Source organism: Harpia harpyja, chromosome 14 (assembly GCF_026419915.1).
Source record: "Harpia harpyja isolate bHarHar1 chromosome 14, bHarHar1 primary haplotype, whole genome shotgun sequence".
NCBI classification, from domain to species: domain Eukaryota; kingdom Metazoa; phylum Chordata; class Aves; order Accipitriformes; family Accipitridae; genus Harpia; species Harpia harpyja.
Genome location: NC_068953.1, coordinates 33,054,368 through 33,069,001, shown reverse-complemented (window position 1 = coordinate 33,069,001; position 14,634 = coordinate 33,054,368). Strand labels below are relative to the sequence as shown.

At 37.2% G+C, this 14,634-nt stretch overlaps 2 protein-coding genes across 13 annotated transcripts in view; one reads left to right on the top strand and one right to left on the bottom strand.

Annotated features, from left to right (window-relative positions):
- APBA2 (amyloid beta precursor protein binding family A member 2) overlaps window positions 1-3,285 on the top strand; it is a 110,952-nt gene extending 107,667 nt beyond the window's left edge. For all 7 annotated transcript variants that reach the window (XM_052807455.1, XM_052807454.1, XM_052807458.1 and 4 more), the window contains 2 exons: window positions 464-604; window positions 1,980-3,285. In XM_052807455.1, coding sequence (XP_052663415.1) covers window positions 464-604; window positions 1,980-2,051 — 213 coding nt within the window. In that variant the 3' untranslated portion in view covers window positions 2,052-3,285. The remainder of the gene's footprint in view (window positions 1-463; window positions 605-1,979) is intronic.
- The window catches only part of ENTREP2 (endosomal transmembrane epsin interactor 2), a 178,781-nt gene that overhangs the window by 11,673 nt on the left and 152,474 nt on the right, over window positions 1-14,634 (bottom strand). For 3 of the 6 annotated variants that reach the window (XM_052807460.1, XM_052807464.1, XM_052807463.1), the window contains 4 exons: window positions 12,296-12,886; window positions 8,081-8,155; window positions 7,079-7,407; window positions 2,732-4,994 (listed from right to left, as the gene is read on the bottom strand). In XM_052807460.1, coding sequence (XP_052663420.1) covers window positions 4,809-4,994; window positions 7,079-7,407; window positions 8,081-8,155; window positions 12,296-12,886 — 1,181 coding nt within the window. In that variant the 3' untranslated portion in view covers window positions 2,732-4,808. Of the gene's footprint in view, window positions 1-925; window positions 1,101-2,731; window positions 4,995-7,078; window positions 7,408-8,080; window positions 8,156-12,295; window positions 12,887-14,634 lie in introns of those variants that run through there. The other 3 variants (XR_008238195.1, XM_052807461.1, XR_008238194.1) reach the window with 3 other exon arrangements.

The following is a 14,634-nucleotide window of genomic DNA, read 5'->3' as shown; positions in this document are numbered from 1 at the left end:
AAAAAATTGCTGTTGTAGATTAATTTTTACGTTAGCACTTTTTGTATTTCCCATTGTTCAGAAAGAATAATGTGGTACTTTGCAGAAAGAGTCCAGGTGGCACAGTCAGAAATATTTAAAAAATCACTTTTTTCTCCTATCCTGACAGTACATAAAACTTCTCTCTTCCCCCTAACTCCACTTTTGCATGGCTGCTACCTCTATCACTGTGTTAAGTTTTTATATATTCCCAGCCCGTGAGAATGAAAATAAAAATTGTAATTTGCAGAAATTTTGGAAAAAAAAAACCAAAGAAAAAACCCCCAACAAACCAACATTTAAAACCTTACACTATTGCTTAATACTTTCCACAAGTATCTCCTGGAATCCTTACAGTATCACCACTCATTATTATGTATTAAATCCTAGTAACTGCTACATTATGACATTTCTTAGCTTTAATAAACTTTGCTTCTCTTGGCAGATTTGCAGCTTGATGCGAGGTGGAATAGCTGAGAGGGGAGGGGTAAGAGTAGGACATCGTATTATTGAGATCAATGGACAAAGTGTTGTTGCTACTGCTCATGAGAAGATAGTACAAGCATTGTCGAATTCAGTGGGAGAGGTAAGAAAACAGTGTCTTAACACAGTATTAAAATGACACCTGAGTAAATTGGAGTTGAGCACTAACAACAAACAATTAACAGACCATTTTTTGAACAATTAGATGCACATTCACTGCATTTTTCCACTCATTTTCAAGAGTTCCTGGCATGATTCTGAACCTTCAAGCTACTGTTTGAATTAAACTAATCAATTAAGGGAAGAAATCGCTCAAGCATGACTCTTGGCTTATCACTACAGCATCTGCCATAGAAATAAATTAATATTCAAAGAGCTGAGAGATTCAAATTGATATGTATTTTAATAATTTCATTTCCAGCTTACCTTGGGAATAAGTTAAGACATCTCTCTCCAGTACTTCTAGAGAAATCAGCAATGAATGAACAAGATCCTCCAGTTTATCAAAATCCCTACTGAATTTAGTGGTAGTATCATACACAACCCTGGCCAGATCTTCCACTAGTTCCTTTGCCAAAAATCAAAGATAGCTTGTTTTCCTGTGGAAAATGATATTTGAAAAATAATAGAGAGTACATGCACGTTGGCAGGAACAAAGCTGTAGATTTCAGTAGAACCTTGATGCCTTTATGGTACCTCTTTGCTGCATAACATCTCACTAAAAATATGAGGCCAGTATGAAACTTTTTCAGCACGAAGAGACCAAGATGTCAAGGCAGCATATGGCTGGTGAGAGTCTGTATTATCAGTTAGTAAAGTTTACGTTCCTCCTTATGTTGTCTGATAGGTACTTAGGGCTGTTACTACAGTTCTGATGCAACTTTGATTACCTGATGCCTTTAATCCTGTTGGTCTGTAAAATCCCTGACACTTATCACAGTACTCCTTTTTAGAAAGAACTTAAATACACTAGCCATGAGAGAATCTGTTCCACCAAACTCTTGACTCGCATTTAAATATCAGGCAATAAAGTCCAAGTTTTGGGTTCAGAGGACCATACTCCAGTTCGGAGAAAACATGTACAAAATGACACTCCCACAGGAAAGGAAGATAGAAGACAAATCTAAGTTCAGTTAATACCAGAATGAATTTTCAGAGATGTTTGTGCTGCTTTCTTTTTAAGGGCTGTAATTGGAGTAGGGTATAACAATAGAAAGCATTTAGGTGTCTTTTTAAGCTATATGATGTTGCATCCTGTTGTTGTCATTTAAAAAAAACCCGACACACAAAAAAAAGCAAAGACAGCAAACCAGCTTGTCAGAACCAGAGAACTTTGAACTAGAAACCTTGGTAACATTCACATCTATAGAAACCAGGACAATAAATGCACTTACACCGCAGGGACAGACAGATTGGGCCTCATGGATGATTTTAAACTAGTAACAATTCTGATAATTTCTGTGTAAATCAATTGACAGATTCACATGAAGACTATGCCAGCTGCCATGTTCAGGCTTCTAACTGGGCAAGAGACACCCCTATACATCTAGCATGCGACTCTCCCTTGCAGCAAAGTAACTAAATGATTCCATCAAAGCTGAAGCCCACATAGCTGAAGAAAATTTTGTATTTTGTATGAATGAAAGGCTTTGAAGCTGACCTGAGGACTCCGAACCAAGGAACAGACAGGTGTCTCTGCCTTTTCTCTCCTTCCTTTTTATTTCTTTGCGAAAAAGTGATGAGAAGGATGGTCAAGGACAATAATCACTGACAAAAATCTTTGTAAAACATTTAAGTATTTTGCAACATCTTCTAAACTCTTTTCTCATAGAACTTAAAACATATTTATTTGTAACCTTTATGTGGAGTGATGTATGTATGTCTGTCTTGTTTGATAACATGGTGAATGTGAATATTTGATGAATGAGACTGCAGGAAATGGCAGAGAGAAGCAATTAGAGAAAGTTATGGCTGCTTCCAGTTAAAAAAAAAATCCCAGTCCCATAAAGTGGTCCAATACTGATGGCTTTGCATAATTTTAAAACTGGTGCCGAATAGATGGTATTTCAGTGGAAAGGAATGTGTGCAGTTAAAACTTTTAGATTCTGATGTAAAGAAAACCACTGTAGTACTTGGTATTGTTATGACAAGTGTAACCTGTTTGGCAAGGTGTGAACATAAACATGTAACAAGTGTTTCATATGCTAAATAAAGAATAATTGCCACAAGATTAAAATCAAAATATTTATTTAGATACATATTTATTTTTAATGCTTGTGATTTTTATCATTTAACAGAGTTATTTCATGGATAACTTATTGCACAAGTTGTGTAATGTATGTGTTGGGCTGGGGTTTTTTTCCTTTAATTTTTGCATATTACCTTTTTGTTTATATTAGCTCAAAATGGGAAAGCCATGCTTACCTGTTTCTGTCTTTTATAAAGCATTCTTATTCCTAAGGCAATGTGTTCTGAATGTAAATTGTTTTGACAAATAACCTAGCACCATCACCAGTATTAGAATGTGTGTAGATAAAAAACTTAGCAGTAAAGTTGTATTCCTTATGAGATAAATGTTAATTGGTGTAACTTTTCGTCTAGATTTTTTTTTTTGGCCAATGCCTTGAAGAAAATACACTGTGACTTAAGAAGCCTTACCATGCAGTAACTAAAGAGCTTTAGATGACTGTACTTCAAGGAGTAGTGTGTTGCATGCAACTGACCTTAGGAAAGAATTAACCTACTATCACTAATAAATCTGAAATAATAAAGGAAGCTTGCTTATCTTGTTTGTTGTGTAAGTTTACGTAATAAAAAAAAAATCCAAGTAGAAGATCATTTAATTCTTCATCTAAGTGCAGTTGCAAAGGTCACAGATTATTTTTTTAAAAAGGAATTAATCTCTTGAATTAGGAATTTGTGTATCATTATTATCTTGAGAGTAGATGCTTTCAATTAGCATACCTTGTTGCCACTGGATGTCACTGTAACTTCACATCAATACAGAAGCATGCTATAATTAAAATACATTAAAATGGATGATTCTGTAAAACTTAAACTACCCATCTTCAGCTACATTCCTTTGTGACCTTTTCACAGGATGTCTGCCCAGCTCAGAGTGACACAAATGAAACCAGTATATGATTAAACCTCAAATGGAAACTAACGCTACTGACAAGCACTGCTGCAAAAAAATTAAAACCCTGAAACGTCAACCTGTGGTAGGTTCTTTATGAGAACCTTTTGTTTAAGGCCTTTCCAATTTCCTCTGAGAGAGCCAGGATGAAGCTTGCACTGGAAGACGTTGCTGGCAGACCTGTGTTTATGCTGGTAATCAAATCAGTGTCAATGATACTTACTTTTTGATTATTTTTTTTTTTTTAAGATCAATGTTAAATAAGTCATAAATACAGCAGAACCACAAGGACATGTTTTAGTAATACAATTGTCAAAACTACTGATTGGAGTAACAATTCTTTTTGAAAAAAATGTTCAGGGCTCTGCTAGATGAAAATTCATCTAACTTCCTATCGGTTGGCATTTGTAAAAAGTTTGTGAAGTATGCTTTTTGGGGAAATGCAAAACTTCAAAGACTTCTTCTCTAATGCATCTTTTGGTCACAACTCACAGAGTACTTAAACGTCAGCTTTCAATAACATATGCTACTCCATTAATAATAAACTCATGAGCATTCAGAACAAAGCAAAAATAAACCACACTGCAGCCGTCACCATAATTTAAAAGGGCAACATATTGGGAGGGAGTGGGGGGAGCAGTTTTAATAGGACAGATCGGTCAGCCTGGCATGAAAGACACTGGAAAAATGGATTAGAAGCAGCACTGTATGTGCGTATGAATCACCTTTACATTTCTATCCAAATCAGTCGTTGAAAAAGCAAAGTCCAGAAATACTTTTTATTAAAACACTGATCATAGTTAAAACACTTCGAGGTACATTAAATAAATACAACTTTTAAGTTGTACAGCCGGTCTCTGGCGGTTTTGCAATGGTTTTCAAGAAATGCTAGGCAGCATCAGTAGCATTTCTATAAATACAGTGAAATAAACGCATTTCTGGTTGGGAAAACATTTGTTAAGACTTTACTAATAAATCAGTTAAAATTTTGCAAAAATCAGGGCTGAAATTTACATTCAGAAAAACAGGTCTTCTCCTCCTGCTGTTGGAAAAAAGTGGAATTCCAAAGGAAGACACTTTTTCCTTTTTAAGTCATCCACTATTTGTATTTCTCCCAGTCCTGGTTTCTTCCTTAATTCTCTTTGCTGGAATCACATACCTGTGAATATTATCAAAGGATGGTCTCCCGGCAAACTCCAATTAAACTGTGAGGCCTGTCCCGCTCTAAACTGCGAGTGATATGGGACCCACGTAAGAAGGCAACTGGAGAGCTCAGAGCACCACAGCTCTGAAGATGAAGATCTTCTTGAAATCGCTTTCTAGAGGTATTCACATTCTGCTGGGAACTTGTAATTACCTGTTCAAAAGGGCAGGAATGGAGAAGGAAAAAATGGGGAAAAAAAGGGTAAGAAATGTTTTCATTTAAAAGGTTCAGTCCCTGAATATTATTTCATTTATCTAATGATGGAACTCTCCGAGAGGAGATGGTGTTTATGCAGCCATCCAGAGACCCTCCCACTTCTCTTGCTCTTACAACTGGTCAGGGCTGAGTAGTGGCTACTGGAAGGCACGGTCAGGCTTGAAAGGCATCAGGCCTCATATCTGTACTGTGGTGTTGAATCAGCAATAGTGCAAACGAGTATTGGTTTCTTTCTGTAAGAATGAAAAGGAAACCTGTGGAAAAGGCAGCAGCTCTGCCTTACAATTGACAACTATAAGTTTGGAGCAAATTAAACTCATCTGTCTCTTTTAAGAGATGCTTCACTGGCTTTGCTCGGGGTGGAAGAGAACTAAAACCTTGCAAGCCTGGTAACAACCATTTTGGTGTTAATAGAACTGTCAAGCTACTTCACAAATCTGAATTATACAACTATTTTACCAAACATTCTGTGACTTCTTAAGTAGATTGCTGGGATGCCCTGGACTTTCACTAATTAATAATGGGTTTTGTCTCAGAAAAATAACTACTAAAATTATTTCTTTACTGTGAAAAAACCGTATGTCTCCCTGGATCTAAGAAATCCACACAGGATAAAAATTGCGCCATTGGTTTCTGGTTTTATGAGCTACATAAACACTCGTATTTTTTTATACTGTTTTGCTTTGTGAGTAACTATGGTTTTTTCATTTAAAGAAAATTGTTTTCAAATTTCTAACCTTGAGGATTTAATGACCTATAAATTTTATAAAGCAATAAAAACATTAGAATTTCATTCCATACTGACACCCTATTGAGTATGTCATGATAGTATTGCTTTTCTGCCCATGTGACTACGGAGGTAACTGATACCGTGCTACTTCTTTGTTCTACTTCACAGGTAGCAAAACCAATCTTAGGGCAAGGTTTATTAAATGGTAACCGATACGGTGCTACTTCTTTGTTCTACTTCATAGGTAGCAAAAACAATCTTACGGCAAGGTTTATTAAATGCCTTGTTTCCTGCTCCACATCAAACTATCTCACATGCTGTTTAAGTGTTATTATGTCCTATTTTAATACTTAGCCAGTCTCCCTCACTTAGGGATCAGCAGACTAATGCCATAGAAATTGCAGTATCTCAGAAGGGGGGCAAACAGTCCCCTAGCTTCTATCCTTAATTGTCTGTCCAGCTCTGTGGAAACCCTACAGGCAACCTGAACGCAGTTAGTCAGTGCTAAGAGCATTCTGCTTTTCAAATCTGACAACATAAAAGGAACTTCACTTCTATAGCTATCATTCTGGTAACGATACTAGCAAGAGGTGATTCATCACCTTTCTTCCTGCAAAAAAGACATATTATTAAACATGCATTAGGTAATAAAAGTTGCTGCCACTACTCATTCCCTTGTTTTATAGGATTCCTTCCAAGCCTTGTGTCTGTTTTATTCTCACTCAAGGTGAGAAGATGCATTATTCCTTCATTTGCAAAAGCACAATTTCTCAATTCTTTTTCTTAAAAGTAGCAACGGTCATTATCATTCTTCTGGCCAGGAGTAAGGGTAACTGCACTGTTCTGTTTCAATAGATCGTGGCCCTGCTTGTATATCTACCCATTCTTTTCAGCTAATAGCTTATGCTGTACAAATACAGTTGCCTGAAAAAACCAACAGATCCAAGTCAGTTCTGTCTATCTCCATATGTAAACACAAATTCATGTGTGGAACAATCACAGGTGCAGAAAGACATTGTAAATAAGAGAGGATGATTATCAGTGTGTAAATCAGTTCCCTATAGATCTCCTACGATATTAGTAGGTCCAGCTGAAAATTTTAAATGCATTTGAGTGCTTCAGTGTAAAATGCATTGATGCCCAATAAATATAAACTTATTTCTTACTAAAGCCATGTTACTATAAAAGAACTTTTGTAGGAATTGTCTGAAGTACTTAATACTTTAAAAACATTTAAATAAGGTATTTGTCTATCATGGTTGAACAAATCTTTAGAACATAATTGGCCTACCTGGTCTATAATATTGGCACTGAAGATGGCTTCTTCCATGTGTCTCTCATCAGATTTTATTACTGATCGTATGCTGTTCACTACGTGACGTACCTCTGGAGGGAGATTACAGTTTGAATGTTCCAAAAATTTTGCCACTAAAATTTTTGTGTCTTTATAGGCCTTAAGGTCCACTAAAGAGTGTGGCTGCTCTTTTGAGACTGTGTGCAAAGCCTTTGGCTTTAGGTGTAGATCAATTTTCCTTGTATCCCTCTGTTTTCCAGCTGGTAGGAAACTGCTCAAAGAATGCTGACAAGCAGAGGCACCCATACGAGAACCAGAACCAGGAACTATAAAAGGGGGGGAAGAATATCTTTAAAGTAATAGTTAAAAAAAAGAAAAGAAAAAAAAAAGAAAAAAAAGGCAAAACAAATATTGTCACAGAAGTTTTTACTTTCTCATAAAATGTCTATTTTGTCTGAAGAATAACAAAAACATGCAATCAAGAAAACACTGCAAAATGGGTAATTTTAACTAGGGGTCAAGAGTAAGACTCTTTCCCATGATCAAGAAGGACTGCATTTAGGATGAGTGGGTGGGTAATTAAAGTACTTCATATATCACAGATGTTTTTGTTACCTCTACTTTCAGGGACTTCAGCTGACATTAATGATAAAGGGGAAACACCAGCTACTCAGTGTTACATGTGTAACTTGTAATGTTTTAGGCCCAGCCCCTCCCCAACTTTAAGGATAAAGTTCCCCTTATTTCTAGGCCTCGGAAATTATAAGCAGTGAATAATACAAGAGAGATTAGTAAGAAATACAGAGAAAGCAAAAATGCTGAACAGAGGACTTAATTCGCAGCGTTTATTTTCACTCAAAGGCTGGTTCCGTCAGCAGCGTACATCATATACGTACACTGTTAGTGATTTTTCTGCCCCAAATTTTCCAGAGCTTGTGTATCAGAAGCTTGTAATTATTTTTAAAACAAAAGATCCTGCTTTAGAAAACTGATTCTCACCTGTTTCTAATGTAGCTGGAGATAATCCTGCATCTTGACGCTGGCTACATATAGGAGTCCAGGCACAATTATCACCTTTAACCAAAGACAGAGAGACAGAAAGAACACAATCAACCCCTGCTATCCTCTGCCCAAAGCAAGGAAAAATACTTTGGAATCTTTTATTATCCCCTTTACAGAATGAAACTACTCAGAAGAAATACTACTTTCAAGATGTTCATTCATAAAGAGAGCTACTATACACAGAAATGTCCTATAAGCTGTTAAATAAATCCAAATAGATATAGTTGCTGCTTGATGGTTTCCTCTCTGTTACACAGCTGTCAAATCCTAAATTTTTTGGGCCTCAGCGCTGAAGCTACGGAAGGCTCCCTGCTAGGGGCAGACCTCAGACCTTCCTATTATTTCCTTGGCAGACAGAGTTTCTTTTAGAAAATATGAAAACACGAAAGATGAATCCCTCTTATTTCTACAAAACCAGCATTTTATTCAATATTTCTACCTCCTTTTAAAATAATTCTCATTCTTTGCAGGACAAATGCTATCCACCACTGATTGAATTAATGGGTAGTGACCACTATGGTTCCTGATGACCCAATCAATACTAAGTGGTTACAGAGCATCTACAGACAGCTCCGGACATAGTTGCCTTCTAATGACAAAGTTTCTGGGATGCCAGCACAAGGATCAATGATGATGAGATCACACTATACAGTAATTACCCCTGCAGTCTTTTTGATTTCAAGCTTGTGACAGTCAAGATGGAATAAATCCTCACATTTATGCTAAGGCTGTTTACATCTGTTTCCAAGACTGAAAACTGTTTTGAACTTCTAGGTAGATTAGAAGAGGTTTTCTTCCATATCTTCAGGGAAAGTTTATGATGAAAAGCTGGTATAATCCTCTCTGGTAGAGTCAATACTTAAATGAAGGAAAACAAACGTAAGATGCTACAAACATAGAAAATCTGTAAGAAATTAAGAGAGGCAGCTTCTATTCTGTCTTTAGTTTGCTTTATTATGCAACACATGAATCACAGCATGCATATTTAGAGGAGACACTTCAGAGGTTCTGTATTCCCATCCATTATTATACTGCTTAATGTACTCGCGGCACAGTCAAAACTACACCACTAGATATTATCCTGAATTATCTGGAACACAGACACTACAATAATCACTCAGGCACTTAACTGATATAGCCACATAGTCTATCATATTTGATAACGTTTATCTTAACAAACATCAGTGCTAGAAGTTGATTTTGGCCTCCTTTGCTATGATAAACTTTATAGGGAAAAGACAGAAAAAGGTGCAAACTACTCATTTCTGTGTAATTTTTTTTGAGGGAACTATTTCTTACAGAGACTGTATGTGACCCCACCATACTTACATTGTCCAGGGACTACACAGTGACTATAAAGGCACCTATTAAACTAAACTTTCATCTATAATTTCTCTACTAGGAATGACAGATATTTCAAAACAAATAAGCAAGCTCACTTTCAGCATTAAAGGATTAATGGGAGAATTATTGACTATACATACCATAAAGACCCCATCATGTCAAGATGTGCTTGAAGCACATGAATTTTTTATTGACCTAAAAGCCCAGAGTTTTATGCCAGTGTTAAAATTTCCAGATTACTAATTTATTAGATCTCATGGCTGTTGTGTCACTACGCTGTTGCACGTGTAACATCCCTGTGTCAAATAATTTATGTTCCAAACCCTGTGCAGTGCAATCAGAGTAATATTCAAGACCCATTTAACAAAACTACGCAGTAAATTTCAGGGTTGCACTTCTAAATCTCTTCATGCTGACTTGTATAGGGAGGTTAATCAGAAGATAAATGAATAATTTTTCTTAAAGTAGAAAGACCGAGTCCTAAGACAAAACCAAACCCCATTTACCAATCTGACTCCTGTATTTTCCCGTTTGTGAACATGCCTGAAGCTCCCTCACCCCGCAGTTCTCCAAAATCCGCAGTATGTCTCTTACATGAGTTATTAGTATTAACAACACATAGTTACAGCTCTCTCTTTCATATGGTCAGTCTATTTGACCAGTTCTTCTCCTCCAGGATGATTTTAAAAAATAAGTGTATGTTACTGAAAAAAACCCAGACATTTTTCTTCTGGGCTGGTTAGCTGATGGAGCTCAGTTGGTTCCCTTTGTCTTTGCTTACTGTTCAACTCTCTGGATGCATTTTAAAATTCTGCAGTGAATACCAATAACCAGTCATGAAAAATCTAGATCAAATACCTTTTTAAACTTATAAAGACTATAAAGAACTTCAGCTGTGTGTCACAGCTTAGGAAAAATAAGCTTCAAGGCTGCTACAAACAGCCGGTACATGTTATTAGAATTCTGCTGCTTCTAACCTATGTATGATTTCCAAACAAAGTTCTCAAAAAGTAGAGGAAGGAGAAGTGATGTGAAGTTGTGAAAACCTTCACAGAGTAAAAATTTTGCAAACTGTAGTTTGCCAAACATATAAATGAAAGAAATATGCACATCTAGACTCAACTGCTTCCCTTAAAGATTTCATTTTAAAGAGTCTTCTGTAGGCAGCAAAAGAACGGCAAACTAGGTCAGCACAAACACATTCCCTCAGAGCTACCTTTCTTGCTCCCCCCTCTGCTGTGTCTCAGTATCTCTAGAACCATCTCTGCTCCTTTATTACAATCTTTGCTAAGCCCAGTTACATCTCAGTAATGTTCAAGCCCTGTCCCTCAACTCACGTAGGGCTAAGAACTTGGAAATTAGTCAAAATAATTCCCAGAATGCCACTTCTCCAGAAAAGATGATGGATGTATTTAGGACATGTTACAAATGAAGGCAGAGCATCTGTTCTACCAGGTGTCCCAGCAGTCAGCTAGAACAGTAGCTATGGCTGCCTACAGTAATCTCTCTCTTAAACACTACTCAAAGAGCATATGGAGCACAATATTGAAAACTTGCAGAGCATGATCCAGAAGAGAAAGGGCTGTTCTTCTTGTCTTTGGCACAGTAGAAAGGATTCAGAAATTCCTACTTACTGTCTGCACAGCAGCTTCATAGCACGTATATCCTAGCAGAGTAAATTTCATAAAATAAATGCAGACTTCTAGATTAAAGATTCACTTTTCCTGGACAGGATGCTGAGGCTAGATTTCTAAAGGTAAAAGACATTCAATTATTGAGCTATGTATGAGGTCTCTGAAATTCACAGAAACAGAATAATGATGCAAAAAGTGTAATAGAACCAACAGTAGAACCACAATAGAACCATCATCTTCCTAAATGAAACCAGTTATTTTCAGCATTTTGTCTACTTTTGTTTTGAGCTAGTCACATGATTCTTCCTCTAGATCCCTTAGAAAGCCCAGTGAACACATCCGTAACAGCGCGATCTATGACATCTTACAAAGCCTTTAATCTTTACTTTCAAATGGCTTCTCCGGGTTATCCCTTTGAACCTCTCTAAACAGCTTACCTCCTTTTGTAAAATGTGCACTTTTCAAACGGTTTAGACAGTTCTACATTCCCGCTATTATTTAATCTACTAAATCAAACATTTTTTTCCACTAACAAGCAGGTATTTATGAAGATACACTGTTCAGCTAACGTCTCCTCTCCCCTACTTGTCTAAAAGGAGAGTCATAGAAGATACTTATCCACAACAGTCACAAGCTTCCCTTTTAATTTATCATCTTGTCACGTGCCTCATCTTTCATTTCTTTGTCCTTTAAAACTTTTCACCGTACACTCCAACTTGCCACTACAGAGTCACACTCTGACTGCCTCTGACATGCACCAATACTGTCAATGTCAGTGTCACCTTCAGGAAACACAACCTGCTGTATTGCAAGCATGACAGCTCAGTTAATTGTTTCCTAAATAGACACCAGCTACCATTCAACTTAGTTCTGTTTCTCAGTATAACAGTAATAGAGAGGTGGATGCATCTACTCAAGAGATCGTTTTCTGAGCAGTGCAGAAAGGCCGGTACAATTTAGAAAAGCCAAAAATAATTTCACTCTTTCACTTTTCCCATTTCCATTCTTCTTAAAAATTTTCAAATCTAGAAAATGCGCATGGAACTAAAGCCTTCACACATAAGTCAACCCTCATTGGAATGTTTCATATAATTTCCAGCAGGACCAGTTACTGCATAAATCACATGCCACTCATTCATTCCATGCTCCATCAGCCTTGTGGTACTACACCTACCTTCTGTAGAAGACGAACATGATACAGGGTCACTAGTTGATCGGACTATATTTGAAATACGGTATTTTGTAATATGATGCTGCTGGACAGCACTCTCGTGGCCACTCGTGTACGATGAAGTATTTGCGGGCCCAAAACAGGGAGAGGTCTGGGAAGGGACAGGAGGCTGGCTAAAGTCCACACAGCAGATTTTCTTTTGCTTCAAAGGTGGCACGGCATTGCTTTCTTGAGCAGAACTCTGCAGTCCTCTTTCTGAGGGGCTGAAATTCTCTGAGGAACAGTCCAAGGACCTGCCGTGGGCACGGTGCTTTTCCTGTCCTTGAGACCTGTCTGTAGAGGTCTGGCTGTGGGAACTGTCATCCTCATCAGGAAAACCCTCTGAGTGAGTTCTGTGGAACCTGCAGCGGGTGCTGTAATCCAGAGTGCTGGAGCTCTGGTCCGTAGCCCCTTTGGGGGTTGTACAGTAGGGAGAAAGGTCTGCAGAATGGAGAGATCCTTGAACTTCCAGCGAACAAAGATCTTCAGAGGAGTAGCTACAGTCTGGGATATCAACAGCTTCAGAGACCATCAAAGAGGTGCTCTCAACAGAAACTGCAAAACAAGAGGTTCAGAGAAAAATAAAGACTTCTTGCCCCTCTCCCATTCCCCCCACCCGGCCCTGTTCTCCATATACTGATTTAAATTTAGTAATTGGCAAGTACATCAATAATTGCTCAAAAGCTTTCAGATGACAGAATGCCAAAGCAAAAACGACTGAAGTCATTTACTTGTTTCTAGTGTCCTTCAGCAAAGACAATTTGTGCTGTCCTCGAGTATTTTCTTCAACTAATAAGCATACTTGAGCACTGATACCAAAGTATTATCTGTAACTACATTTGGACAGGAACAGCTCTTTCACTACTGATTTCTCTGGTAAACAGTGAGAGATTGCCCATGGTAGAAAAAGTATAACTTTACACAAATGCTGAAAAAACATGGCTCTCATCACTTTTAAACCTATCACTACTGTCAATATTAGCTTTGCACTTCTAATCAGTCGTAATTTCCCTGAAGCATATATCTAAGTTCTTTATAAATGAGAATTCACCATCATGTAACATCTCTGGCACACGCAATATGTGACACAGATACTTCAGATAGAAGCTCAACATTCTATGCAAGGTCACATCATTTTTTAAGCCCTTGGTATTAAAAATTGAGATTGTTATCATTTCCTCTGTCATTTCTACAAATATATGTTATGGATGAAAATGGCCCCTTGTATGAAAATAAGTATTTGGCTCTGAATTATTCCCAAAGTCATGACAAAAATAAAGAAAATAAAACTAGATAATCCAGTCTCCAGGCTCCAATAATACAGACAACACTCTTCCCATATCAGACTGGAATTCCTTGAAGTCCTACATCTAAAATCAAAATATTTACAAAATACAAATCACATAATTCTATTCAGTTCAGGAGCCTCTGTTGCCCTTTTTTGCATAACAGCTGTTGCTATCCATATTGATGAAACAAATGTATTTTGACTGTTTTGTTCAGGAATAGAAAAATAGGATCTTTTAGTGAATTAGAGAACGTTTGTTAAGTGCCCCCATCTTTTGGGGTCTAGGAAGAAGAAAGCTTCCTACAGTATAGGGAAATTAACTATCAAAATGAAAATCAAATATTCATGAGGTTGGATTTTAAGACGGACATTTTCTTCCTACAGAAAATGAATCACAACAACTATTTTCTTTTGGGGCTTCCAGGAAATAAATTTGTAACGCTTAGAAAGCAAACATAACATTGCCAAAAAGGACATAATAACCAATGGAAATACATCTAAATATCTACATTATGCTAAAAATGCATAATATGCCCTGTTTATTATATATTAGGTACAAAGCTGCAGTGGTTTATTGGACCATTTATATTTGTGATGAGTCCCCAGATATTTTTTACCTAGTTAGATGATTCTTTGCAACATATTCCCTTAACTCAAGTTTTGAAATATCTATGAAGTTTGTATGGATAAATGAGAGTATCCAGTTTGTGCCTGTTTACAGAGCACAGATCTTCACTGTTCAAACTCTCTCTGATTTGATTTGATTTAATTGATAACTAGAGTGTGGGTGGCTGTACCATTTGCTACCTGGACTCGAGGGCCTTAAACTGTATTTACAGCTTCTTACTATTTTACTCTTCCACTAGTGTGGTTTTTCTGGTACTACAGACAGCTGGAGGAGGGGCTCGAAGCAGATGAGAATGCATGAATAAAACGTGCCTAGTTCCCTTTCATGTGCACAAAGCACCATATGTAATGTCAAAACCCTGGCTTGAGAGCTGGTCCACTGCTTCCC